General features: G+C 43.1%; 1 protein-coding gene across 1 annotated transcript in view; it reads right to left on the reverse strand.

Annotated features, from left to right (window-relative positions):
• Positions 1-424: 424 nt before the first annotated feature.
• Optn (optineurin) overlaps positions 425-26,261 on the reverse strand; it is a 31,320-nt gene continuing 5,483 nt past the window's right edge. The window contains 11 exon segments of the mRNA XM_038333776.1: positions 425-2,522; positions 5,672-5,754; positions 8,193-8,323; positions 10,073-10,231; positions 12,419-12,512; positions 12,635-12,784; positions 14,133-14,248; positions 15,768-15,870; positions 20,138-20,272; positions 22,275-22,348; positions 25,952-26,134. Coding sequence (XP_038189704.1) covers positions 2,395-2,522; positions 5,672-5,754; positions 8,193-8,323; positions 10,073-10,231; positions 12,419-12,512; positions 12,635-12,784; positions 14,133-14,248; positions 15,768-15,870; positions 20,138-20,272; positions 22,275-22,348; positions 25,952-26,134 — 1,356 coding nt within the window. The 3' untranslated portion in view covers positions 425-2,394.

A 26,261-nucleotide genomic window follows, 5' to 3' on the forward strand; every position in this document is an offset into this window, starting at 1 on the left:
CCACACCTTCCCTTGCAGGAAATGTCAAAAACCTCTGGAACACTGAGCCAAAAGAAAGCTTTCTTCCTTTTCAGTTTTCTGTCAGATATTTTGTCACAGCCATGAAAGTCTGATTAACACATGCTGATAGTCATGCTATTAACACTTGTGCATAACTCTTCAGGCATAAAGATACCATGCATAAGCCAGGCATGGTGTTTTAGTTCTAGCACCCAGGAAGGAGGCAAGTGACTCTTTGTGAGTTTGAAGCCAGTCTGGTCTACATAGTGAGTTCCAGGACAGTCAAGGCTACATGGTGAGAGCTGATCTCAAAAAAACCAAAACAAGAAAAGAAAGAAAATAACATGTACAAAGCTCCTAACTGGTAACATGGAACAAGGTCTTAGAATGCATAGTAGATTAAATAAATCAGATAACACACACACACCATTTACAAGTTGTTTACTAAACTGGCAATTCCCTTAAAACCACACAGCCTTAATATACAAATTACTGCAGTCACTATTCTGTACAGTAGATCACTACAGCTCATCCCTCCTGAGATGTCGTACCCTTAGATCAGCATCTGCTCTCCCTCCCACACCTTCCCTCATGTGCCACTAGCCCTCTCAGCTCTCAACATCTATGAGTTCATTTTTCAGAGTTCACATACAAGTGAGGTCATGTGGTATTTATGACTATCTTATTTCACGTCACATGATGTCTTCCAGGCTTATCTCTGTTAAAGTGATGAGTCCCTTCTTTTGAAAGGCTGACTGCTACTTCAGTATATATGTATATCGCATTTTCTTTGTCTAGGTGAATGGCACCTAGGTTGCGCTGTATTCTAGCTACTGCAGAAAATGCTGCTATGAAGATGGTATATAGACAGCCCTCTAATTGTCTTCATTTGAACTTGCCTTCATTTGTAATCCTCTTCATGATCAAACAAATGTCACGGCCATAGTCTCATTAAGACCACTGAGTTCTCATTTCACAGTTTGGATTTATCAGATAACTATACTTGAACAAAATGAAAGGATTTTCCCAGTAGCTTCATTGAGAAAGATTTCCTCCTCTATCTGGGATGCTATAGCAATCTACTTTATCCAGTATAAAATAGGAAATAAATTTGTACCAGAAAATATAAGAAGAGAAAAAATGTCAGTCATTTTAGAAATGTCATTAACAAACATTGTCCCTTAGGGTGCAAGTGGGGGAATCAAACCTACCTACTGCTGAACCAGTATAGCGTTGTATTGTCTTGGAGTTTAGGCATGGAGATAACTGTAACTTGGACATTAAGTTCCTTTGCAATGAATCAACTGTTTTGATTCTATTTAAATACACACACGTGTGTATTTAACCAGTGGTCTTATGGTGAACAGAAACAAAGCAGACCTTCTCATTTTCTCTTAAATGTTTTAGGAGTTGATACTGTTCACTTTAATGACTTGTTTGGCTCTTGCTAGCCTTTTAAACAGAAAACATGGCGAATCCCTGTTTATTCTGTGTAGTCCTGGTTGGCCATGAGCTGGTGATCTCTGGTCTCAGTTTCCCATGTGCTGGAATTGCAGGTGTGCTCTGCACCACCATGCCTGACTCTGTTCACCAGCTTAGCAGGGATCTCATCTGAACATGTACTGGCCCTCTATGAGAAGGACCTGCTCCTGTTTACTATGAATAAAGCATCTCAGTGTTGAGGTTATATTAAGTTAAATGAGCTTAATACAGAATATACATACTACAATATCCTGGCTGTATATGAGCCATGGAACAGACTTGTAGTGAAATTTTATTTTGTAATAACTGATGTTTGTAAGCTTCTACTTTATCTGGGAAGGAAATAGCTGTTCTGTTTAAAGTTAAATGGTGTGCTGTACTGGCCCATGTGCCTCCAGCACAAACAGACCGACAGTATCATCACACTGTCCAGCTGTAGGACAGCACTCCACTCCTGAGCCACATTCCCAGCCCTCATCTGGCCTGACAGCAATAGAAAGCTCACAATGCTCAGAGCCAAATAATTACACATCAAACAACAAAACACCTGCAGGTGAAGACTTGCCTAGAAAAACAGTCCAGACACGTTTCCTGACCATTTCATCTTCCTGCCTCATAAAGATTCTTAACATATGTCATTCGAAACACACGGCATTCTGGCTGACTCTCTCAGTAAGTCTTAGGAGTAAACATAAAAATACCCATCTCCTACTGGAAGGGCGGTAACTAGAATCTACTACTAGATTCCTGTCAGTCCAGAAGATGCTCTCCTTAGGATGGGTACATTTTCTTTCTCCTGAAATAAGGATAATGTGGCAAAAAGATTTGTGTGACAACAAATAAGACAGAAGTCCATGTCTTGGAGGAGAAAATCTGGCATTTACCAACAGTTTTGGGGAGTAGAAACAACACTCAAATGATGCAGTCCATGACATGGATCTGTAGCGTGTCGATGTCCGGCAGAACTTCTCCACATTTGGGGCAAGAGTGAATCGGAAGACTCCGTGGCTGCTGCTGTCTCCAGCTCATGTCCTCGGCTCCTGGGAATAAACAAGAAGCAACATGTGCCATCAGTTCCATCTAAGACCACTGTGGGCTGAATTTAGTAGCAGACGGTTAATGTGAGCATCTGTCAAACTTAGCAATCAGTCTCTGTTGGATACAAATGTATACTTCTTGGTCATTAGAGGAAATTATGATGACAAGTACAGAGAAATCTAGAAATGGTAACTTATTTAAGCTGCATCTCAAATTCAAGGTCTGTGAAAACATAGTTTCAGTTCCAGGTATAGGGCAAGACACATTCTATTAAGAATTAAATCCACAAGAGTAAGAGATGTATGAGACTAGAAAGAAAATAAAGTGTCTTGGAAGGACACGCCCATTCTCAGAAGCGGACAACAATCTCCTTTATTCAGTAGATGGTGAACCCTCCAGGATGTGCGGAAGTACCACTCTCTGCTGGGATATCAGTGAGGTGGGGAAGCCAGGTGGAAAGCAGTAGGCACAGCCTCAGGCACAGAGGTTCAGCAGATTTGAGAAGAGGGCTCCTGGCTCTCAGCAAGGCCTTGTTATATGGGGATGAAGCACCTCTCCAGAGGCTCTTATACTGGTCCTCGGATGGCAGCACTCTGGCAGGTGAGAAAGGGACCTGTAGAAGGTGTTGCTTATCTGAAGGAAGTAGGTCACTGCATGGTGTTGGGGCTCTCGGGTACCCTGCCCCTGCCCTCTTGTTTCTACTTCCAGTCCACCACCATATGAACAGCCTCCTCTCCACATGTTCCCACTGCCATGATGTTCTTCACAAAATGTATTTGAAATGTATCCCAACTCTAAGTAGATCATGGATCAAAAAAATTTGCCAATTATGTTGAAAAGTGTTTCTGCTTCCAGGGCATTTCTCTGACCCGACTTCTATGGACCACATTTTTGGCTCTTTCGAGTCTAGACTAGTAATTGGTTCAGCACGCAAAGCATCATTTTTGGAGTAGGACAAAGAAAATGACCTTTAATATATGTCTGCTTCAAAGCACATTACTTGAATTTATGATATAAAAGGCTATTAGATGGCTTATGGTAAGCAAATTCAGAACATTTTTATTGATTTATTTTATTGACTATTTTATTATTTATTTTATTGCTTTATTTTATTATAGATTTTATTGCTTTATTTGCAATACCGAGGGTCAAACTAGGGCCTCAGGCATGTTAAGCTAGCTCATTATCACTGTGGGTTGTGGGGGGTATAGATGTTTGTAAGCACATATGTGTATGGGAATGCTAACCTGTGCGTACATGTGTGGAGGCCACAGGTTGACTTCTAGTGTCTTTCTTTGCCATACTCCAACCTAACTTTTTGAGAAGGTGAGCCTTTCTTCCTGATGCTGAAAGTGCCCGAGGCTAACATTTATGTCAGACTGTGTGCTATTTATCTCCTCTGTGCCTGTTCCATGGATGCATATGTTTATTGTTTGGATTTATTTTGTGACTTAGGATTTTATTTTTAATTACTATATACACAGATATGTAAAATATTCATTCTATTATTATTATTTTTTTTTTTTGGTTTTTCGAGATAGGGTTTCCCTGTAGTTTCTAGAGCCTGACCTGGAGCTAGCTCTTGTAGACCAGGCTGGCCTCGAACTCAGAGATCCGCCTGCCTCTGCCTCCCGAGTGCTGGGATTAAAGGTGTGCGCCACCACCGCCCGGCTCATTCTATTATTTTTTATTCATGTGTGTTAGTATGTGTGCTGTGTGTGTTCAGGTGCTTGCAGAGACTAGAAGAGGGAGTCAGACCCCCTAACGCTGTAGTAACTAACAGGCAGTTTTGATGGCCTGAAGTGGGTGCTGGGAACTGAACTTGGGTCCTCTGAAAGACCAACAAGTATTCTTAGCTGCTGAGCCATCTCTATAGCTCCTTTATCAATTTATATTAAATATTCAGAACAGTGGGCTTCACTGTGTTCCTTTCATATATGTTTATTAATCTTAGTTTTATTTTGTTTTCTTTGAGAAAGAATAGCCCAGGCTGGCCTGAAGTTCTCAATCTTCCTGTCTCTGTCTCCCAAGAACTAGGATTTCAGGCATAAATCACACTTGGCTACTAAACTTATTTTTAACTTATTTTCCTATAAACAGGCTTTGTTGGGGGCATGGGAAGGAGGGAGGGACAGACAGAGAGGAAATATGAAATGACCTCCAGAGAGATTGCCCCAGATTCACTATCCGGGTTGCTCTGTATGCTAATGTTTTGCTGCTGGTGAAGACACTGCCGTACTACAGAAGTGATCAGCTGTGTGTGATGGCTAGTTTTCACTGTCATCCTGCCATAATCAAGAGTCACCTGGGAAGAGTGAGGGACTGTCTAGATCAATGGCCTGTGGGGCCTGTCTTGAGTCTGTTGATTAGCTGAGAAACCCACTGTGTGGAGCACCATTCCTGGGGTTTGGGTCCTGAGTTAGGTAAGCATGGAGAGAGCTAGTGGAGTTCTAGGCATGCGTGCATGAACTCTTCTCTGCTCCTGACTGTGGTTGCGGTGTGACTGTTTCACGTTCCTATGGCCTCACTTCCCTGCAATGGTGGATGATAGCCTACCTGGAAAGGCGAGTTGAGATAAACCCTCCCCTAAGTAGCTTCTTGTCAGGGATATGTTATCACAGCAACAGCAACAGCAACAAAAGCTGGACAGAATGTGAAAGATACTTGGGATGGCCTAATACTTAATCATTTTTATGTCTGTCACATTTAAGATGACATCTTATTGGTAGAGCATTGCCATTAACTTTTTTCCTAGTTATGCTATGTCTTTGAATTTATTTTTTTCCTATATAGAATCAAGGATAACACTTCCCTTTTGATAATTTACTATAAACTACAGAACATTGTTACCTGCATAGTAAATCTAGCACCATGCATTTTGACCTTGACTTGTCTAGCATTTCATGAGCATCTGGGTTCAATTTCTAAGTAAATGCACATAGAGGCTCCGAATGAGTTGAAGAGGTGACTCAGATCAGTGAACAGTGCACTGTGCACTGTTGGTGAAGAGGCTGGGCTGAAATGAGAGGGTATTGGAGACTGGAATTCTGGGGGAATAAGAGGTGCTGTATTTTGATTAGTTTGATTTGGGATCCATTCTATACAATGTAATGAGGTTTTCCCTTGAAAACCTAGCACATCGGTGACTCACCTCTTTGAAGGAGGTAAGCTTGCTGGTCAGAATCACTGGATCTTGCCCCATGCCGGCTCTGCATTTCCATCAAGGATTGCCTACTGGGATCAAAAGCAACACTACTCGTGATGCACTATAACCTTGCAACAGGACACCATTAACAGCCAACAGAATTGTGAGGGTGGGAAAGGAGTCAAAAAACAAAGCTGAAGTTCATAAGAACCAGAGTTGACCTGAGGGTGACTTTAGTGGCAGAGTGCTTGCCTAGCATACACAAGGCCCTGGGTTATCCACCAGTGCTATGGAACAAAACTGTACCACCCTGAACTCAGGACTAAGCTGATATATTCTCTCTCCCTCCCTCCCTCCCTCCCTCCCTCCCTCCCTCCCTCCCTCCCTCCCTCCCTCCCTCCCTCCCTCCCTTTCTCATTTATTTATTTATGAGACAGGTTTTATCTGTATAGTCCCAGCTGTCTTGGAACTCAGAGATCTGCCTGACTCTAGGTTGGTGCCATCACTACCTGGCTGTAACTTGATTCTTTTTTTTTTTTTTTTTTAAATATGACAGTTGGTATTTTGCCTGCATGTATGTCCTTGTGAAGGTTTTGGTTCCCCTGAAACTGAGGCTACAGACAGGTGTGAGCTGCCATGTGGGTGCTGAGAATTGAACCTGGGTCCTCTGGAAGAACAGTTAGTGCTCTTAATCACTGAGCCATCTCTCCAGCCCCTCTAACTTGATTCTTAACTGCTACTACTACCAGGACAGAATATGATAAAAAGACTAAGCAGGCCTTTATAAAATCAGGAAATAGCCGAACTCTTTATTGATAGCAAAGTGGATGAGAGAAAAGTGGTATACTTCTGGATCAAAATATTACATGGCAATTAAATATAAGAAATTATTTCACTTGCTAAAAGAAAAAGAACCAACAACCCCCCTAAAAAACCTCACAAGGCAGTGGTGGTGCACAACTTTAATCCCAGCAGTGGGGGCGGGGGGCAGAGGCAGGCAGATCTCTGTGAGTTCGAGATCAGCCTCATCTAGAGAACAAGTTCCAAGACAGCCAAGTATACACAGAGAAATCCTGTCTTGAAAAACCAAAACAAACAAAACCCACATTTTCTAAAACAAAAAGAAAAAAAAAGGAAAAAGAAAAAAAGAATTAAATCTTCATCAAAAGTTCACAATGACATGATATAAATAAAATTGCAGAACAGTAGATATAATGATCATTTTGTAACTGAAACACAGACAGAATTAATATTATCTTCCTTAAAGAACACCATATTGGGAGCTGGAAAGATGGCTGAGCAGTTAAGAGCACTTAGACTCTAGCCCACACAGTGGCTCACAACTATCGATAATGCCAGCTCAGGGGACTGGATATCCTCTTCTGACTTCTGCTAGCATCAGGCACCTGTGTGGGGCACATAGAAATATGCAGACAAAACACTCATACACATAAATAAATCTTAAAACTTAGGCCAAAAATACCATGCAGGGACTTGTGTGCATATTTACATGTAAAAGTATAATGCGGATGGTGTGGCTACTCACCAAATCCCTGGTTTTACAGAGTAAGCGAGGGAGGGTACACTGAAGGATGGGAAAATGAGAGACTTCAGCTCTGGCTACACCTCCCTTTGTTCCTGGGGCTGGTGAGATGCTGAGCTGGCAGAGGCACTGCTGACAGCCTGAGTTCAGTCCTTGGGACCCACGTGGAGGAAGAAGAGACCTGACTTCTGCAAGTTGCTCTCTGACCTCCACATACAAACTGTGGCAAGCATCCATAGCCCACGCAAAAATGAATGTAATAAAAGTTGTTTAAAGAGAATTTTAAAAAATACTTGAAGCAAATGAAATAAGCAGTTCATTTAGAATGGTACATATACCACCTGTGTTATTTAATTTTCTATGTTAACATATTTTAAAACCTCTCCCAGTAAGCCAGACATTTGGTGTATGCCTGATCTTCAGTAGCACTCTAGAGAGTGAGGCAGGAGGACAAGTCTGAGGTCAGCACATAGTACACAGCAAGTTCTAGACCAGTCTGGGTTACAGGGTGTGACCTGCCTCAAAACAAACAAACAAAGGAAAAAAATAAGTTTTTGCTGGGCGGTGGTGGCGCATGCCTTTAATCTCAGCACTTGGAAGGCAGAGGCAGGAGGATCTCTGTGAGTTCGAAGCCAGCCTGGTCTACAGAGCAAGTTCCAGGACAGGCTCCAAAACTACAACAGAGAAACCCTGTCTCAAAAAACCAAAAAGAAAAAGGTTTTAAAGTCAGAATTTGAAAACAGATAATTTAAGGCTGGGTAAGACACTGGGATACAGAATGTTATTCTTAGAGCTTATTTCAAAGTAAGGGGGTTGGCCAGGTTCCTACAGGCTCCTGTAAGCTTTGCTCTGAGCTAAACTGTGTGAAACACGAACAGATAAGGTGTAGGGAGAGCTTCCCTGAAGCGAGTGAGGACATGGGTTCTCCAGCGGACCTCTGTGAGCGCCGACCTGTCTGCCACGTCTCCTCCTGCTTTATCTTACCTGCCTTCATCCTCAAAGTCATTGTTCTCTTTCAGCAAAATCGCCAGCTGCAGGGCCAGCTGCTCCTTTTCTTCATGAATCTTCTCTCTTGCTGCTCTCTCAGCATGAAAATCTGAGCAGTACACCTCCATCTGTTAGAGGAAAAGGTAAGTAAGTTACCATGGAGATGAGCATGGATTCAGTGATGACCCTGTCTGAGGTCAGGGTCAGTGCTGCACGGGTGGACATGATTTGGGAATGACACAGAGCCTTCTGCTGCCACCTGCTGTACTAAACCGTGGCTTTACAATGCCATTAAACAGTAGATATAAGTTGTGTGCATGTGGGTGCTTTAAACACTGAGAGCCACCAAACTGAACTGAAACAAATGAGTTAAGGAATGCATGCATCACTAATTCAGCAAAATAGTATTCAGGAAAAACAGATAGTAAATGTTTTCCCAGAATGTTAGTCTTAAGCTAAATTTTAAATCAATCAATCAATCAATCAATCAATCAATCAATCAATAGTATCTGTTGAACTCCAGACATGTGAGGTCTTATGTTGGTTGCTCATTTCAGCTCATCAAAAGTCCTCAGAACAGCACTTGGGATGGAGGCAGAAGAATCATGTCTCTATTCAGGTCTATGTAACAAATCCTGGGCTATACAGCAAAACCCTGACTTTAAAAAATCCTGGAAATTCAAATTCGCCATCATTTTTCAAATGAACTTAATAGTCCCCAGTCTTAGCCTGTGATCTCAGTGTTGCAGAGGTCGAGGCAAGAGGATGTTGAGTTCTAGCCTAGCCTGGGCTACATGGCAAGACTGTCTGAAAAAGACATTTGTTTAGTTACATCAGTGTTTGAACCTAGACAGAAGTCTTATTTTCCCTGAACTCTCCATAATTAAGCCATTTTCTCTGCACCTGTGGTCACCAGCCTCCACTGTGGCTCCAGTGATCTTTATGTCCTGGTACTGAAATTCTTCTGTGGTCTCCTCCCACAACGGGGCCAGCCTGTGTAACTCAGGATGCTACAGAAGGGGTGGTTAGTGGATTCTGAAACCAGCTGATAAGGGTACTGTGGCTCATGCCTTGCTCTCTTCTGGATCATGTGCTTTGAGGTCAGCTGTCATGCAATGAGCAGGCCTCTGGGGAGGTCCACACAGGGAGGGCTCCTGACAGGCATGTGACTGTCATCTTGGAAATGGCCTGCCAAGTCCATTTTTAGTGCAGCCTCATGAGAGACTCTGAGCCAAAGTGCCTCCCTCAATTGCTGGGCTGCTCCTGGATTTTCACCTATAGAATCTGTACGTGAGACAACAAATGTTTGCTTATTTTCGAGCTGCTATGCTCTGGGGATGATTTGCTATTTAACAAAGTAGATAACTAATACATTATGGCAATGATTTCATTGTTCTCAAATTATAACATGGAGCAACCCATTTCATAGTGAATGAAAGTGATCTGAACATTGTTTGAATAGCAGTTTTAAATCTTGTTTTGCATTCTTTTGTCTTGTATTTTGAGACAATATCTCGTTATGTAGTCCTGGGTGGCTTGGCACTCCATATGCAGACCAGGTTCACTTCAAACTTGTAGTCATGGGTTTGTGTCACATGTCCTGCCTTCTGGGTGCTAAGATTGCAGAATGCACCACTGCACCTGGTGCAAAGGTTTCTTTGTTTTTTTTTTTTTTTTAAAAAATACTATTTTTGTATGTGTGTGCTCATGTGTTCACATGCATGCATGCACACGTGTGTGCAGTACCTATAGAGGTCAGAAGAAGGTGTTGTGTTCTCTGCACTGGAGTTGCAAGGGGTTTTGAGCTGCCTGACATGGGTTCTGGGAGCTAACACTGGGTCTTCTGATCAGGGCTCATGCTCTAGACCATGTTTTACCTGAGCCCTGAGGACAGCCATGGTTTCCAGGTCCTCCTCCTGCTTAGCAATGGTCTGTTTCATCTCGTCCATCTGAAGCTGCTTGGATGCCAAAGCCCGCTCTGCCAGATCCAGCTTTTCATAAAGTTCTTGCAGCATCATCTTGTCCACTTTTTCTGCCTGAAAAAAAAATACAACTTCATTCTAGAAATGGCTCTGAGACGATGCAGCCTACTTTAGGAAAAGAGAAAGGTTTACACTTAAAAACCGTCAGCTCTAGTGTTACCTAGCAGTGACAATTCGTTCAGGAAGTTGTAGTCACTTGTGACTTGTAAGTAATCACTTCCTCATTTAAAACAATTTCTTAAAAGGTAACCCTGTGCGCCCACCCACTGAGACGGTGGGGCTGATCTAATGGGAGCTCACCAAGGCCAGCTGGACTGGGTCTGATGGAACATGTGATCAAACCGGACTCTCTGAACGTGGCGGACAAGGAGGGCTGACTGAGAAGCCAAGGACAATGGCATTGGGTTTTGATTCTACTGCATGTACTGGCTTTGTGGGAGCCTAGCCTGTTTGGATCCTCACCTTCCTAGATCTGGATGAAGGGGGGAGGACCTTGGACTTCCCACAGGGCAGGGAACCCTGACTGCTCTTTGGACTGGAGAGGGAGGGGGAAGGGGAGGTGGGAGAGAGAGAGAAGTGGGAGGAGGGGAGGAGGTGGAAATTTTTAATTAAAAATAAATAAATGAATAATAATAAAATAAAAAGGTAACCTTGAATGTAGCATTGTTCACAGTATATGAATTCAGATCTTTAGCATATATCAAACATCAGATAACTGTCAAATACACAATAACAAGAAGCCCTACTCTGATGAGCTCCTCAGGCATGGATACTGTTGTTTATCTTGTTACTTTAACTTTGTAAACACGTTTATATTTAAAAGGGATTAGGTCCTTGCTGGACATTATGGCTCATACCTTTAATCCCAGCACTCAGGAGGCAGGGACAGGCAGAACTCTGAATTCAAGGCCAGCCTAGTCTACACAGTGAGTTCCAGGCTAGTCAAGGCTATATAGAGACTCATTATCTAGATAAATAAATTCTTTTTAAAAGCTATTAGGTTATAATAGTCTTTTTTTGTTGTTTTGTTTTGTTTTTGTTTTTGTTTCGAGAGAGGGTTTCTCTGTGTTAACAGCCCTGGCTGTCCGGAAACTTGCCTTGTAGATCAGGTTGGCCTCAAACTTACAGAGATCTACCTGTCTTTGCCTCCCAAGTACTGGGATTAAAGGTGTGCCCTACCATGCCTAGCTCTTTTTTGTTTGTTTGTTTGTTTAATGAAATAGAAAGGGCTGGGCGGTTATCCAGTCCGTAGAGTGCCTGCTACGTGCGTGAGGTCCTGAGTCCAGAGCCTCTGCTAGACGTGATGGTGACTCTTATCTGCAACCTTAGTGCTGGTCAGCCAGCCTAGTCAATTGGTGAGCTTCTGGTTCAATAAGAAAGACACTCAAAACTAAGGTGAACTGTCTCAAAAAATAGCAAACATCGACTCTGGCCTCTACATGTATACACCAGTATGAATATGGAGTGAATATGGAGACACACACACACACACACACACACACACACACACACACACAGAAAATGAAAAGATAGAAAACCATATATATGCCTGAAATCTTAGCTACTCAGGAGACTGAGGCAGTAGGATTGCAAGTTCAAGATCTGCTCAGGTAACTCTGTGACTCTGTAAGAGGTGAAGGGCGGAGGATGAGAAGTAGCTCAATAGTAGAACATAGCCTGTAGGAGGCTGTAGGTTTAATCCCCACTATAGGAATGAAAGAGGGGAGGAGGGATAAAAGAAGGGAAGGAGGGGGTGGTAACAAACATTTTTTTTTTATAAGGATATAAATTGAAAGACTTAATTCACAGACTTCATGGCCTGTAAATTTTATATCATGCTGGGCATTGTTATTAATTTAGATTAAATGCTGCAAATCCAGGCTTTCAAGTTCACTGCCAGCAGGCAAGATGCCCTTGCATAATTTCATTCAGCAGATGGCCATAGCCACCTGTCTCCCTGCACACTGTTCACACAGGAGCCCAGGCTCTCAGCTCTCCTCCAAACAAACCCTGAGAAACAGGAAAAGCCATGCCCTGCCTGGTAAGCATCAGCACCATCTCCATACACAAGCATGAAAAGCTACAATGATTATGACATAACTGATCAACTGCAAAACCATTTCTGAAAACAGACTGAGTTGAGGGGTCATGCATTTATTTACTTATTTATTTTTGTAGATAAAATGTTCGATGGTTTCCATCCACCAGACTATGGAAGTTTATTTTTTTCTCTATAAATACCTGTTTTTTGGTTAGCTCCTCAATTGTTTTCAGTGCATTATTATGTTCTTGAAGAAGCTTGTTGTGTGTTGACTGCAGAGTGGCTAACCTGGATCTATTAAAATACATTAAAAATGGAATCATGAGAGAAATGTCACAGAAACGCTTGCTCTTGCTTCCCCAGAAGCCTTGAAAGCTCGAGCAGAGGAATCTCTGCTACCCCCAGCCCGCACTGACTTTTCTTCCTCTGTCTTGGCTTGCTCCATCTTGATTTCCGCGCGCATGCTCTCCACCTGCAGCTCTAGCTTCTTGTTGCTGTACACGAGCTCCTGCTTCTCCGTCAGCTCTGATGGGGTGGCCGAGTTTTTCCTCTCCAGAGCCTGGCACCTGAAAAGACGAATATTTCATGAGGAGAAAACAAGCTTTGCCACTCCCGTGGCTTCTGCGCAAATCCCCAAAGGACTTAAAATCCAGAGTGTGTTAGGGCTACAGGATTCATGGAGGCAAGTAAAATACTTTATTCTTTGCTTCCTACTCGCTTTTTGTTCCGCTTCCTTCTTCCTTGCTTCTTAATGAGACATGGTGATTTTTTTAAACCCCAGTCAAGTGGTAGCTGACTTAGGAGCAGCTCATACTGAAATCCCTGGGTACCTTCCAGAGTTTAAAAAGTGTGTCTGTCACAAAGACTTAGATTTCTGACAAGGATTCTGTAAGAGGGAAGGAAAGTTCCTGAGTTTCTCTTAGAGATGAGAGAGAGAACTTGAACAGAATAATAGTAAAACCAAATAAATGATAACTATGTGCAGTGTGTTAATGCCAAGCACATTAAATATCTCACAATACATTAAATATCACAATATATGTATATCATATGAAGTTTGACAAAACTGAGGTTCGGGGAGGATAAATTGCTTGACCAGTGTGACATCAACTTGGTTTAACGTGGTTTGCTAGCTTTGGCTAACACCTCTTTAACATTTTTATTTACTTGTCTGCTTTGTGTGTATGTGTTGGGGTGTGCAAGTGGAAATCAAAGGACAATTTGGGGGAATCAGTTCTGCCCTTCCATCTTGTGGGTCCTGGGGATGGAACTAAGGAACTCAGGTTGTCAGGTCTGGTGGCAAGTGTCTGCTCATTGAGTCCCTCACCCCGTTTTACACTATTTAGTTTAGGCTGGCCTCAAACTACCAAGCTTCTGGCCTCTCAGTGCTGAGACTGAAGTATTGTGCCACTATTCCTGGCTTGGGCAGCTCTCTTACTCCTAGGCCTCCCTCAGTATTGGGTGTTAGACAGGGCCTTGGCCATGCTAGGCAAGCACTCCAAGCCATCAGCTAAATGCGCAGCCATCAGATAGTTCCTTAAATCAAGAAAAACAAGCAAGGGCTGAATCATCACTAACTATGCCAGTTTTAATGACTGAAACGGTTGATTGGGATGGGCCTTTTCTGAACAACCCCACCCGATTCTATGCTCATCCCACACATCTTTTGCTTGCTTATCAACCCACAGCTCTGTACAAGGGTCACATGGGCTGGTGGTCTTCACAGCACAACCCGAGCCCTCCTGTGTCCTCATGACCCAGGGGACAACCATGGCTTCAGACTTCTACACCAACAACAAAACTCTTTTTTTTTTCTGAACCATATTTCAGATAGGTCAGGAATACAGTAACAAAACCATTTTGATATAGTAGCATGTTTCATAAATCATGCAATAAAATGAACCGAGTTATTACTTTTCTTGAAGTCTCTTCTTCATTAGCTCAGCCTCACTGAGTTTCGTGTGCGCCTCTTGAAGCTCCTTAAACAGAGATGTCACTCGAACCTTCAGTATTTCCACTTCGCTTCCAACCTGTCACATAGACAATGCCAGACATTCACATAAGAACCATCAGAGTGGACATGAACCATGTGTGAGAAACAGCCCGCACCACTAGCATCCAGCTAACACTGACTGATACCCCAAACAGATTTAATTTGGGCAAAACCTCCTCAAGTGCCTTCCTTGTGGGAAGAGCAGTCTTCTGGGTATGCTTCTATTTCCCTGTAGAGCAACTATCAGTCTGAGCATGCGTGATAATGGACTTGCTATTAAACCCCACCCTAATCATGCTTCAGGAATCACAGGTCACAGAGATGTCAAAGTGCAATCTTATTTATCTGGGGACAGACTCGGACCCTACTGCCTTGCCTACTTCTGCTTCTAGTTCATGTAATTATTTCTGTTTTACTGCTCTTTTCCTGGAATTCTGCCTGTTGTCAATCTGTGCACGAGTTTCAGGACAGCTTAGAGACGTCAATACTTTCCCATAACTGTTGGTTCATTTCTGTCAACTGTGTGCTGTTCCGCACAAGAACTCTCTTCATCTACGTTCACTGTGTTCCCTCTCCACCCAGCCCTCTGCCCCACTGCCTTCCTCCTTTCTTTTCCTTTTGTAGCCACGCTGGTTTGGAACCTGCTCTGGAGTATAAGCTGCCCTTAAACTTGAAATCCACCTGCCTCAGCCTGCCAGGCACTGGGATCATAGGGGTGTGCACCATTGTGTCAGACTTCGAAATGTTCTCCATTGCCTTAAAGTAGGGACTCAGAGTCAGATAAGGTGGTGCACACCTGCAATCCTAGCACACCTGAGTCAGGAGCACCCAAGAGTTCCTCTCCAGGGCTACATAGCACATCAGAGCTTAGCCATGGCTGCAGAGTAAGATGCTGTCGTTCCCTGCCCTGTCCCCCTCCCCCGGGAAAAAAGGAAAGGAAGTAGCAAATAGTGTGTGTGTGTGTGTGTGTGAGTGTGTATGTGTCATGCGTATGTGTATTGATGAACACAGTGAACAAAAGGATCCTTTTATGTTTCTCTCTTAAGGACTGCTGTGAGTACCGTAACTTCCTAGCTTTGGGAACTATTCCTAAGCTTTAGACTCTTCAGGCTCAAAGGCATATCTCTGAGTTACCTTACAACGCTGAATATATATATTCAGGAACATTTTTTTTCATGCCAACTTCCTTGTTCCTACCAGTGCTAAGATAGAAGCAAGATCTTCCAATTCTAAAAGTTTTAGAATCATGTCCACAAAGGATCTCATCAAAACATAGTCAAAATGTCTTTTTCAAGGGCTGGACTTGTTGGCTTAAGGATTTAGGGGGTAACATCATTAAAAGATATGCATGTTTCATGTAGTACAGATTGGAATACATCTTACTGTGATTGATATGGAGTTCAAACCCAGGATTAGGAAATGAAAAAAAAAATAGAAAATATTCAGTAACAAACAGAAAGATTCCATTTCTAGAGTAAACAGCACAATGTAAGGCTTGAACTCACAGCTACATCACCAGTGGGGGTGTGATAGTTTCGTAGTAGTGTTATACCCACACTTTCTGGGTCTTTGTCCTCTTCACCCTCTTCTTCTCTGCTCCCTTCTGTCTGGGTCTCAATCTCAGAACGGTTATTTGCTTTCTTTTCAAACTCTGAAATTCTGAAAAACAACAATAACAGAATGTAGAAAAGTTTGACTTTCTGCAAGAGGGTAAGCATTGTAGAAGCACTCCAGTGAGCGCTCTCAAAGCCTGGAGAAGAGAGGGGTTTTCAGTCTCTTTACATTTGCCTCCTTAGCAGTGGCCTTGTTCTTTATCCTAGCATTGGGAGAACTGCTGGACTGAGGATGAGTACACACACAACACAGCTGTCTCAGCACAGATGAAGCCAAGAGACTGCAGGTGAAGGTGGCAGACTGGCTGCCATGTCAGTACAGGTCTGTAATCTCCGCTCCTGGGGAATCTGAGGTGAGAAAGCAGAAGTTCAGAGGCTGCCTGGGTGACCTAACAATTGCTGTTCAAGGCCAGCCTTGGCAACTTCAGAGGACCCCGAATCAAAGCAAAAAGTAAAAAAAAGAGTGAGGGATGTGGTAGATTGCCTAGCATGCCTGTGTCCCTGGCTTCAATCTCCTGTGCTTAAGTACACACACATAGTAGGTTCCGTAGATACATGAAATCCTTCTCCCATTACAGAGCCTACAAATGTAACTTTCAAACGAACACAAGCCTACAGGAACGAAAAGACAGCAGCAGCAACAATAAATGTTCCTGTACAGAACGAGTAGGGCAGGGTTAGTGTTCTAAGAAAGCTGGACCCTAAACCAAGAATAGGGAGAGCCAAGAAGTTACCTGTGTCGTACTGCTGAAACCTCTTTATGGTTTGGGAATTGAGGATATTGTGTGTATCCACAGAATGGATAAATAAAGGCAACTGGAAATGATAAAATAAGGGGGCTCAGGATTCAGAGATGTTTAGCACAGTTGAGGGACTGAGTTTCCTACCTAAAGGAAGGGAATTTACATTAGACAAATGAAGCCCTGGCCCTCTCCTTTTCATGCCAAGAACCCTGCCATCTAGAAAGATATTATCTAAGTAAGAGATGGGAGGCATTCTCTGGAGAATTGGACTAGGGACAGGCAAAACATTTTAAGGTTTCAGAGACAGCCTCACCAAGAAAATCCCAGAGCTGAGTCTTCCCAAAGCTTCAAGTAGCTTTCAATTCTCCTCCTTGCTAAATCTAAGCAGCCAAGATCACTAGACATTTGAGGAAAACCTTGAAATAAAACATATTATGCTCTGAAAACAGAACAAATCAGTGTAAAGGAGAGATTATCATTAATATCTCTAGAGACCCAAGGCATTATTTGTACCCACTAAAAATTAAACAAATCCATTCTAAAATGATGGACATTGGTCAGATCTGAGAGTGAGCAAGAGAACACAGATAACATAGAGGAACACAGGTTAAGAAAATCACATGATTAGTCCTATATAAAAATAAGAGATGATAGCAGGTTCTTTTATAAGTGAAAAAGGACCAGGTTAGGACAAAATCCCTACATCAATAGAGACTGCTTTGTAAGGACAGAAGATCAGGAATTAGGAGAATAAAACTTAGTGAAAAACAGCTTCCAACTAAAACAGGCATCAAATTTCAGACCCTGCAGGGGAGAGGAAAAACAGCACCAAAAGGTTCCATACAAAAAGAGTCAGAATCAAAGGCAATGGGTTTCTCAGCAGTAAAACCAGAAGTACAATAAAGGAATGTGTTTCAAAGTTCACATGGAAAACAATCAGCCTAGAGTTCCCTATTTAGCCAAACCGTTGGTGAAGTATAAAGACAGAAGGATAGGCAGATCTCAGAAAATAGCCTTCTCTAATATTCTTTCTCAGTAAGTCAGTAGAAATGTAATTAAGAGATTGGGAAAACTTGGAGCTACAGTTAGAACACCACCTCCAAAACTCAAGATGAAATTTTGGGGGGGTAGAGGATATTTTTAAAAAATGAATAAAAACATAGTTTATAAGGAAATATGTAATATGATCCCATTTAAGTTTATACCACAGCGGACTGGGATAGGTACATAGAAAAATCTGTCAGAAAAAGGAAGCAACAATTAACATAAGATTCAGAGAAATTGTGTGTGTGTGTGTGTGTGTGTGTGTGTGTGTGTGCATATGAATACAGAGGTCAGGAGAGGGCATCAGATAGATCCTCTGGAGTTACAAGCAGTTGTGGGTGCTGGGGACCAAACTTAGGTCCTCTATAAGAGCAGTATATTCTCTTGACTGCTGAGCCTTGTCTCCAGCCTTTTATGTTGACACTTAGTTGCCATGACACTATAACAACCCTGCCCTAGCTAGAGCAGTCATCTCTCCAGCGGGTTCCTAACAAAAGGCTTGGATAAAAACTTGACTGTTTTCTGTTGAAAGCTTCCAGAACTGTAGGCTGAATATACCTCCACAGTTTATAACCCATTCTGTTAAAGGAGCAGAGAACAGACCAAGGCATTAAGCAAAAGTATAAATGACTGATTTTGCACTGAGATATAAAAAGTGTAAGAGGGAAAAATGATCGTTACATAGAGCATGGCTCGACTGTGAGCACACATGTACACTGTGTACATATGCCTAAATGCTCAGTAATGTGAACACTGGGTAGTCATGTGACTAGTGCTTAAAATTATCGATTTCAGCTGGGAACAGGAAGTAGAGAACGCCCAGAAATGCATGTACTGTGTTGATGATAGTTGTGCAAGATGGCTAAATCTTCCTCATCCACATTTAGAGGTCAATATGTTATATTTAAAACCTTCAAAGAAAATAACAATTTAAACCTTATCCATGAAGGCAGTTACCAAAAAGACCAAGCAGATGGGCTGACAGTGACCAGGAAGCAGGAATAGTGTGGGTGGAGGGGCTGGTCAAAGCACTGCTTCTCCACGGGAGTCTGTAGAACAGCTCTCTGTCTGTCATTTTTGGGTTACAAGCTGTCCACCTTAATTGGTATGCAGTGATGTCTCCTCTCTGGCTAGGCCTATTCGGTCTGTTCCATGGAAGAGGTGCCAGATGGCACAGGCAGAAGGTGGGCTTATTAACACCGTAGTACCGTTCATATGTGACCCAGGTTCTAATCTATATTTGGATTACAAGTTATCTTAATTTTCTGGGGGGCAAATATTCACTTTGAGTCATCTTTCCCTTGCTATTTAAACAGGGGCTACATTTCCTAAGAACTTCTTTCTCCTTACTGACTTATTTAGAAAAGTCAGTTGTGGTGGTACACACTTTAGCCTCAGCACTCAGGAGCCAAGGCAGGTGGATCTGTGTGAGCTCAGCAGGGTCTATTGCAGCATGGTCCAGGCCAGCCAGGGCTACATAGTGAGATCTTGTCTCAAAAATAAAAAAAAAAAAACTGAAACAACAACAAAATCCCAAATAATAAATAAACAAAACCAAAATGACAGAGAAAAGACAAAAATAAAAAGCCCTACAAATGACATGAACCACAAAAGCTGTATACACCCCAAAGAAGACAAAAAGGCAAACCTACTACTATTCCTTCCTCCCATATATCACCTAAAATTATATTTTCCTTAAACTTAAATGTAGAACACCTGTATCCCTGTTTCCAGTGACCGGGGAGAAAGGCTGAAAGCTGGCCTGCTTATTTCAGAAAAACACAGGGTTGGTCTTGTAATGTGTTTGTGCCATAACCAGTTTCAGTGTGTGCAAACCAGGCTGGGTGACCATGTGTCCATGATGTGTGTTGGCTTTAGTCCTGCTGTGTCTGAGAAACACCCACTATCCTGGTACCATGCAGAGAATATGAATCTTTACAACTACTTACTGGCTTGCCCTGTTAAATACTGAGAGGCATCTGGGTCACAAGAGAGAAGATCAATGTCATCAAAAAAGGGACCTTTCCAGGGTACTCAGGGTTGGGTGTGCCCCTCTAAAGAGCTATCTATATCTTCCAGTATCTAGGGAGAAAGCTGTGTTTTTGTTTGCTTCGTTTGAAAGCAGGAAGAAGATTAGGAATATATGATTAGCCAGCTGCCAAGCTTACACATCTTCTATTTTGTTATTCATCAGCATTAAGAAACAGAGTACCGGCATACACAGTGTTGTAGATGAAGCTCAACACTACGCTGAGTGGAAGAAGTCAGTCACAGAAGACCAGTGCTGTATTAGTCCAGGGCACAGAGATCTCCAAAGACAGAGAGCTGGTTACTGGGGGAAGCGGGTAGTGAATGCTGAGGGAAACTGACTCTTTATATGGGGGAAATGGTCTAAGATTATATTGTGGTAATGGGCGTACGGTCATGTGACTAAAGCCTTGGAATGTACACTTTAAAGGGTGATCCTCATGTTTTCTTATTTGTGTTTTACTAAAGCCATTAATCTTTCATATTAATAGTTCATACCTTTCTTTGGCTTCTCTGAGGGCGAATTCAAGTCTCTCCACCTTTTGGTTTCCTTCCCTTAGGCAGAGCAGGAGTTGGCTCACAGTTAATTCCTCAAACTCTACACATGTCCTGGCATCTTCTGCAGAGCTGGTCCTAATGAGACATCACCACCATATTCAGTATGGAAGTTAAAAAGGTTTTAATCTCAACAAAAATATCAAGAATAAGAACAGAGAAGTCCAACACAGCTGAAACCAACTTCCTCCAATTAATTCTTAACTGCCCCAAGCATAGCTGATCCTGTGGACACTATTTAATTCTTCTTTGCATGCTGGGAAGGCTGTGGAAACTAACACAATGCTTCAAGGAAGCCAACCTCATAAAGTGAGCACTCACTCCAGAGTTACTGTATCCACAGTGGCTAGAGGTACGGTGATCCCCAGAGATTTGGTTTCAGAGTGGACTGCAGATTAACTATTCAGGCCACTGCCCACTCCATCTTGGCAGAGACTATCATCTCTGTTAGTCAAGTCAAGAAAAGCCTTTCTGGTTTTGGTTTCACACAAAACAGAGGCATGGAGACACTAATGTCAAATGTTACCTGATCAAGAGACAGTCAAAAACAAGCAACTGTTACCATCACCCAGTGACAGGATGTTCAGAGTGGTGGGGAAGATGGCAGGGATGGCAGCTAGTCTTTCAGCCATCTGCTAGGCTCACATAGCTAACAGCCAGGATTAAAGACTCCAGAGCTGGAACTCCGAGCCTAGAAACCAATACCAGATCCCTTACCACACTCATAAAAAGTAAGAGGCATTGGTCTGAAAGAGGAAGGAGCCTTTGCATATGGAAATAAATGAAGAGGAAGTGGCTTAAAAATTACAAACACAGTTTTCTTCCTTCCCTCTACTTCCAGGAAAGTCTTGATATTAAAATTAGCAATTTGGGGAAAGTTGCATTTTAACCCCCCCTCAAAAAAGCCAGTAATAACATTCACCTATAGCAATTACTCTGGTGGAAAACTGTTGTATTATTACATTCTCCGTCACATGAGAAACATAGGATGGACAAAAAAATGTTGCTACTTTTTTTGTGTCATTCTCTAGGCATATTTATCAAGTGATAGAAAAATGGTTTTAAAAGTCTGTGAGGTAAGAAACACAGGAATTCTGAGCAAACTGACAAGCACATGGACTGATGTTGTGTGCACACACACAGAGGATCAGTGGACCACCAGCTTTGGGAAATATTGCCTTCAAGAACCAAGTTCAGTGCCTAGATCTTCTGCCGCCTCTGCTCAAAGGCCGCCCCTCCCCCTCAGTATGTGTCTGTTCCCTAGAACCTGCTTGGGAAAGGCAGATTTGAGATTGCCTAGGTAAGTTCCCGGACATTTTTGAGGTTGACGAGATGGCTCAGTAGGTAAAGATATTGCCATCAAGTCTGATGGCCCGAGCTTGATCCCCAGAACCCACACAGTGGAGAGAACATGTTTCTATAAACTGTGTGCACATGTGTGCCTCCACATGTGTACTGTAGCATGTTCTCTCCTCATCATGTACATACACCCTAATAGTAAGTTAAGGAAAAAGACCTGGGGCACTTTCAAGAAGTGTCCCAGTGATCAAAAGCTATCACAGCCTTTGCCTCAGTAACCAATATTGGCTACTGTGGCTTATTATAATCAGGGAAGAACAGGAAGAGAAATGGTACATCCCATTTAAGGAAGCTGGGCAGCCTGTTTACTTCGAGTAGCTCTGACAAACAGATGAGCAAACACAGGACTTCTGACTAGGAATTCATCTTTTTGATTGAGGAGAAATTTGTTTACATTTAGGATAGCGAGGAATTTGCTTACATTTCTAATAGAGAGGAAACAGCTCTGCAACAGAGGGTCAGCACTTGTTAGCCTCAAAAAGGCAGCAGACATTGTTTTCATTCCCTGCTAGTTTGAGCTGCAACATTAAATGCCACTGAAAATGAGCATTAGCTGTGGTAAGCTGAGGCAGAGTGGTTGCAGGTTTAAACCGGGGGAAGACCCTGCCTCAAAAAAATGTTACTTTTCTTCAGTCCATGATGCCTGACTTCCAATGACAGGTTCAAAGTGACGCGGTTGCCCCTTCTGTGCCCCTGACAACTCTAGAGTTCTATCACTTACATGTTGACGTAGTCTGGTCTTGTAGGTACAGGACTGTTCTTTATTTCCTTCACTGCTCCTTCAGCTTCTCCTTCCTGTAAAAGCAGAGACGAAAGGAACTAAATACAACAGACTTGCAAGACAATTCCCTTTGCAGAAAGAAAAAAAAGACAAGAGTCCACCCAAGGAAAATACTCGGCTTTTGTATGAGAGATGACCTAAACTGGGTCACTCAAATGAAACAGAAAACATTCTCCCCTGGGCCTGCATGCCCTGTCAGGATTACATATACTTAAGCTAAGGCATAACGGTTAATCTCCTGTCACACTCAGCCCAACTTCATACACACGTGCACGAGGCTTACAAAGCAATGGTTTCGCCAAGGCAGCTGCCGTTATAAATTTGCCCGCACCACTGCCTGTTAGGGAACCAAAGCCTAACGACTCAGACTGACAGGATTTGTGAGCTGGTCATGTCTCAAAAAACTAATGGAGTAAATCTTCACACGGGCACCCAGATGGCTCGGGATGCTCTGGCTCTGCTCCTCCTAAGCCACGGACAGAGTTTCCCAGCTCACAGCAGCAGAGTGAAGCACATCTACACTCACAATGACGTCACTCGTCAGGGGAGGCAGCAGATGATGCTAACCCTGGGAGAGGTTGCGTTTGGAAACATGCTAAATGTCTGCATTTCCTGATGTTCACAGGGCGAAAGCTCTAACTTTGTGTTTCAGCCACTTGCAGAGAAGTATGCTTTTCAAATTGTCATTTTGGGCACCCGGAATGCACCTCAAATTTCTTAGGGGGTCATTCCCAACTGGACTGATCTGTAGGTGGTTGGTGAGTAAGGAGTCCCATGCTAACTGCTCCAGATCTGTCTCGTACCTTAGGGGTCTTGCAAGGTGCTCTCCACTCCCTGGCCTTATCTACAAAGTGCACTTCTCTCCTTAATTGCTTTTTCTACATCAGATATGAACTCTGACAAAGGGAATGCCACTTCTACTACAAAGGATTTTGTCCTGGTGTAGTTTTTACCCTCGGTTTAGACATCTCTCAGCAGCACTGAAGGAGAGGTCCCTCTAATGCTTATCCACCTGCTTTTTTCCTGTTATGGGGCTTAGCACACCCAGATACCATCAAAAGGGACACCCCACATGAGCTCAGGGATCAATGCACACTGCCTCAGTTGGCCAATTCACTTGGGTTGCACAGAATTTAAGTGTGATAGCTCTGGCTTCAAACTCTGTCCTCAGAAGCCAAGTCATGGATTCTAGCAAGGAGGTAAAGACCAGATTCTCCTCAGTCTGCACCCAGAGTAACTGTTCTTCTTGCCTTCACCCCAATATTTATCTTACTGTTGATTATATGTATGTAAGCACTGGTGTGTAAGTAGGCGTAGGTGAATGTAGGTACCATCTGAGGACAGAAGAGGGTGTCAGTGCTCTGGGGCTGGAGCTAAAGGCAGTTGTGAGCCACCCAATGCGGATGCTTGGAATGCAACTCAGGTCCTCAGAAGGGGCAGTTGTATTCTAACTGCTGGGTCATATCTCCAGCCACTACCCCTCTTTTTGAGGCAAGCTTTCAGGTACCACAGGCTGGCCTTGAACTGGCTATCTAGTTTAGAAGAACTTTGAACTTCTGCTCCTCCTGCTTCTACCTACTGAGTCCCAGGACTACAGGTGTATGCTACTGCACTCAGCTTATGTGGCACTGGGGAAGGAGCCCAAGGCTTCATACATGAAACATGAATGGCCAGACTTATATGGCTAGTCCAAAGGAAACTACAATTCCCCAAACTACAAAAGGTAGTGCGTGGTCTAGAAATGACAGTTGGCCCAGTTCAGGCTGGACTGTAGAAGGATTTCAGGTGGTTAGATAAAGCCAACACTCCTTAGGAACTTGAGGACTGGGGTTCCTGGCTGCCGCTGGCAGACATGCCCTCCGTTGACATAAACCTATAGCTGCACATCAAAGCCCATGCCGGCCTCCAGGTCCCTACAGCCCCTACTCACAAACACTGCTACACTTCTCACCACCTCATGCCTCCCTCTCCCCCTAAACTCCCAGGCCTGTCCCAGATCACCGGCTTCCGTCCCCCAGCTACTGGTCCTTCTTATAACCCAAATGATTCTTCCACGCTGCTCCCCACTCCCACCCCAGCTTCTCTTGCAGATATCCACGTCCAGTTTGTTTCTTTTCTCTTTAAGACAGACTCTTCTAAATGCCTCTAGATATTCTCTCTCTCTTATTCACAATAAAAATATCCCTCCTAATAGCGGAGCGGCCATTTTGATGGTTTCTTTCCTGAGCCCCTCACCTGCATCCAGAACAACCCTTGTTCGGGGCTATACACTTAGACAAGTTTCCAGACACGGCCTCTCCCAGGGTTAGGGTCATCTTCCCTGACGAGTGACGTCATTGTGAGTGTATGATGTGCTCACTCGGCTGCTGTGAGCTGGGAAAACTCTGTCCGTGGCTTAGGAAGAGCATAGCCAGAGCATCCCCGAACCATCTGTGTGTCTGTGTGAAGATTTACTCCATTAGCTTGTTGAGATATGATCAGCTCACAAATCCTGTCAGTCTGAGTCCTTAGGCTTTGGTTCCCTAACAGGCAAATTTATAATGGCAGCTGCCTTGGCAAAATTTAATAGCCAATTTATCTCTGTTACACTGTTACTCCTCATTTGGCTGAGCTGTGTTGACAGCAAATTGTGGGTGATTCTTTCACGTCTCCCCAGGAAGCTTGATTGCTTAGCATGTTTAATTTGCAAGCAAGCACTCTCACCAATTAAGCTACACAACCAGTACATTTTATCATTATAAAAGCATTATTATTATTATTTTATTATTTTATTATTATTATTGTTTGTATGTGGGTGCTTGTGCCATGGAGGTGCACAGGTCAAGCGACAACTCTGAAGCCAGTGCTTTCCTTCTGTCTTTATGTGGGTCGCAGAGACCCAACACAGGTCGCCAGCCTTACGTGGCCAATACCTTTTCCTTCTGGGCCATCCTTTCAGGCCCTCTAATTTTTAATTATCAGGGTTCCTCCCTAGATTTTGCAAAATGTCTATTAAACACTATTGAAGGAAGTTTAAGGGTTAGTAAGATGGCTCGGCAGGTTAAGACAATTGTCACCAAGGCTGATGACCTGAGTTCAATTCCTTGGACCCACATCATAGGAGAGAACCAATTCTTGAAAGTTGTCCTCTGACCTCCAGGCAGTGTTATGGCACTTGTATAAAAAATAATTTAAGCTGTTTAAAAATCAACCAAACATTTGATCACAATTTTGTTCACCTAAGTGAACTATTCAACACAATTCTGAGACTTACTTGGGGAAAAAAAGACAAAATTCATGCTTATGGTTTTCATTTGGGACATTTTGCTTGTTTGTTTTCAGATCAGTCAGAGAAATGTCCCAACCCGGGAAGACAGATGTGGGATGGGGACTTTTGTCCAAAAGCTGAGTTGTGTTGTTGTTTTAAATTTAACCTAGTGCTGGATCCTAATATAAACAGAACCTTGTTAGGTATCATCTTACACTTAAAAAATGGAAGCCATTTTGTCTCCGCTGTACTGCAAATTTCCTCATTATTTGGACAAGCTGTGTTGACAACACATTGACATGTTATTTTTCACATTGTCTGGGGGGGGGGTTGGACGTTTGCTTCCTATAAAAATGACCATAATTCTTACAGCCATCCTGATCTCAACAAAGGAGTCCTCTGAGGAGCCGCTGGCGTTGAGCTTGAGCTGTAGTTCTGAGACGATGCCCAGCAGGTCTGCCTTTTCAGCTTGAAGGCGCATCACCTGGGTCTTCAGCTGCTCTACTTCCTGCTCTAGGTCTGCCCTGGAAAGCCCGGAGACACCTATGGAACCCTGGGAAAACCAAGAATGAGGCAAATACACAAATCAAACCAAGGGTCTGGCCAGCAAACTTGATGGCCAAACATCACAGACAATGCTCCTCTCTCTCTCTCTCTCTCTCTCTCTCTCTCTCTCCTCT

Source organism: Arvicola amphibius, chromosome 6 (genome assembly GCF_903992535.2).
Source record: "Arvicola amphibius chromosome 6, mArvAmp1.2, whole genome shotgun sequence".
Classification (NCBI taxonomy): domain Eukaryota; kingdom Metazoa; phylum Chordata; class Mammalia; order Rodentia; family Cricetidae; genus Arvicola; species Arvicola amphibius.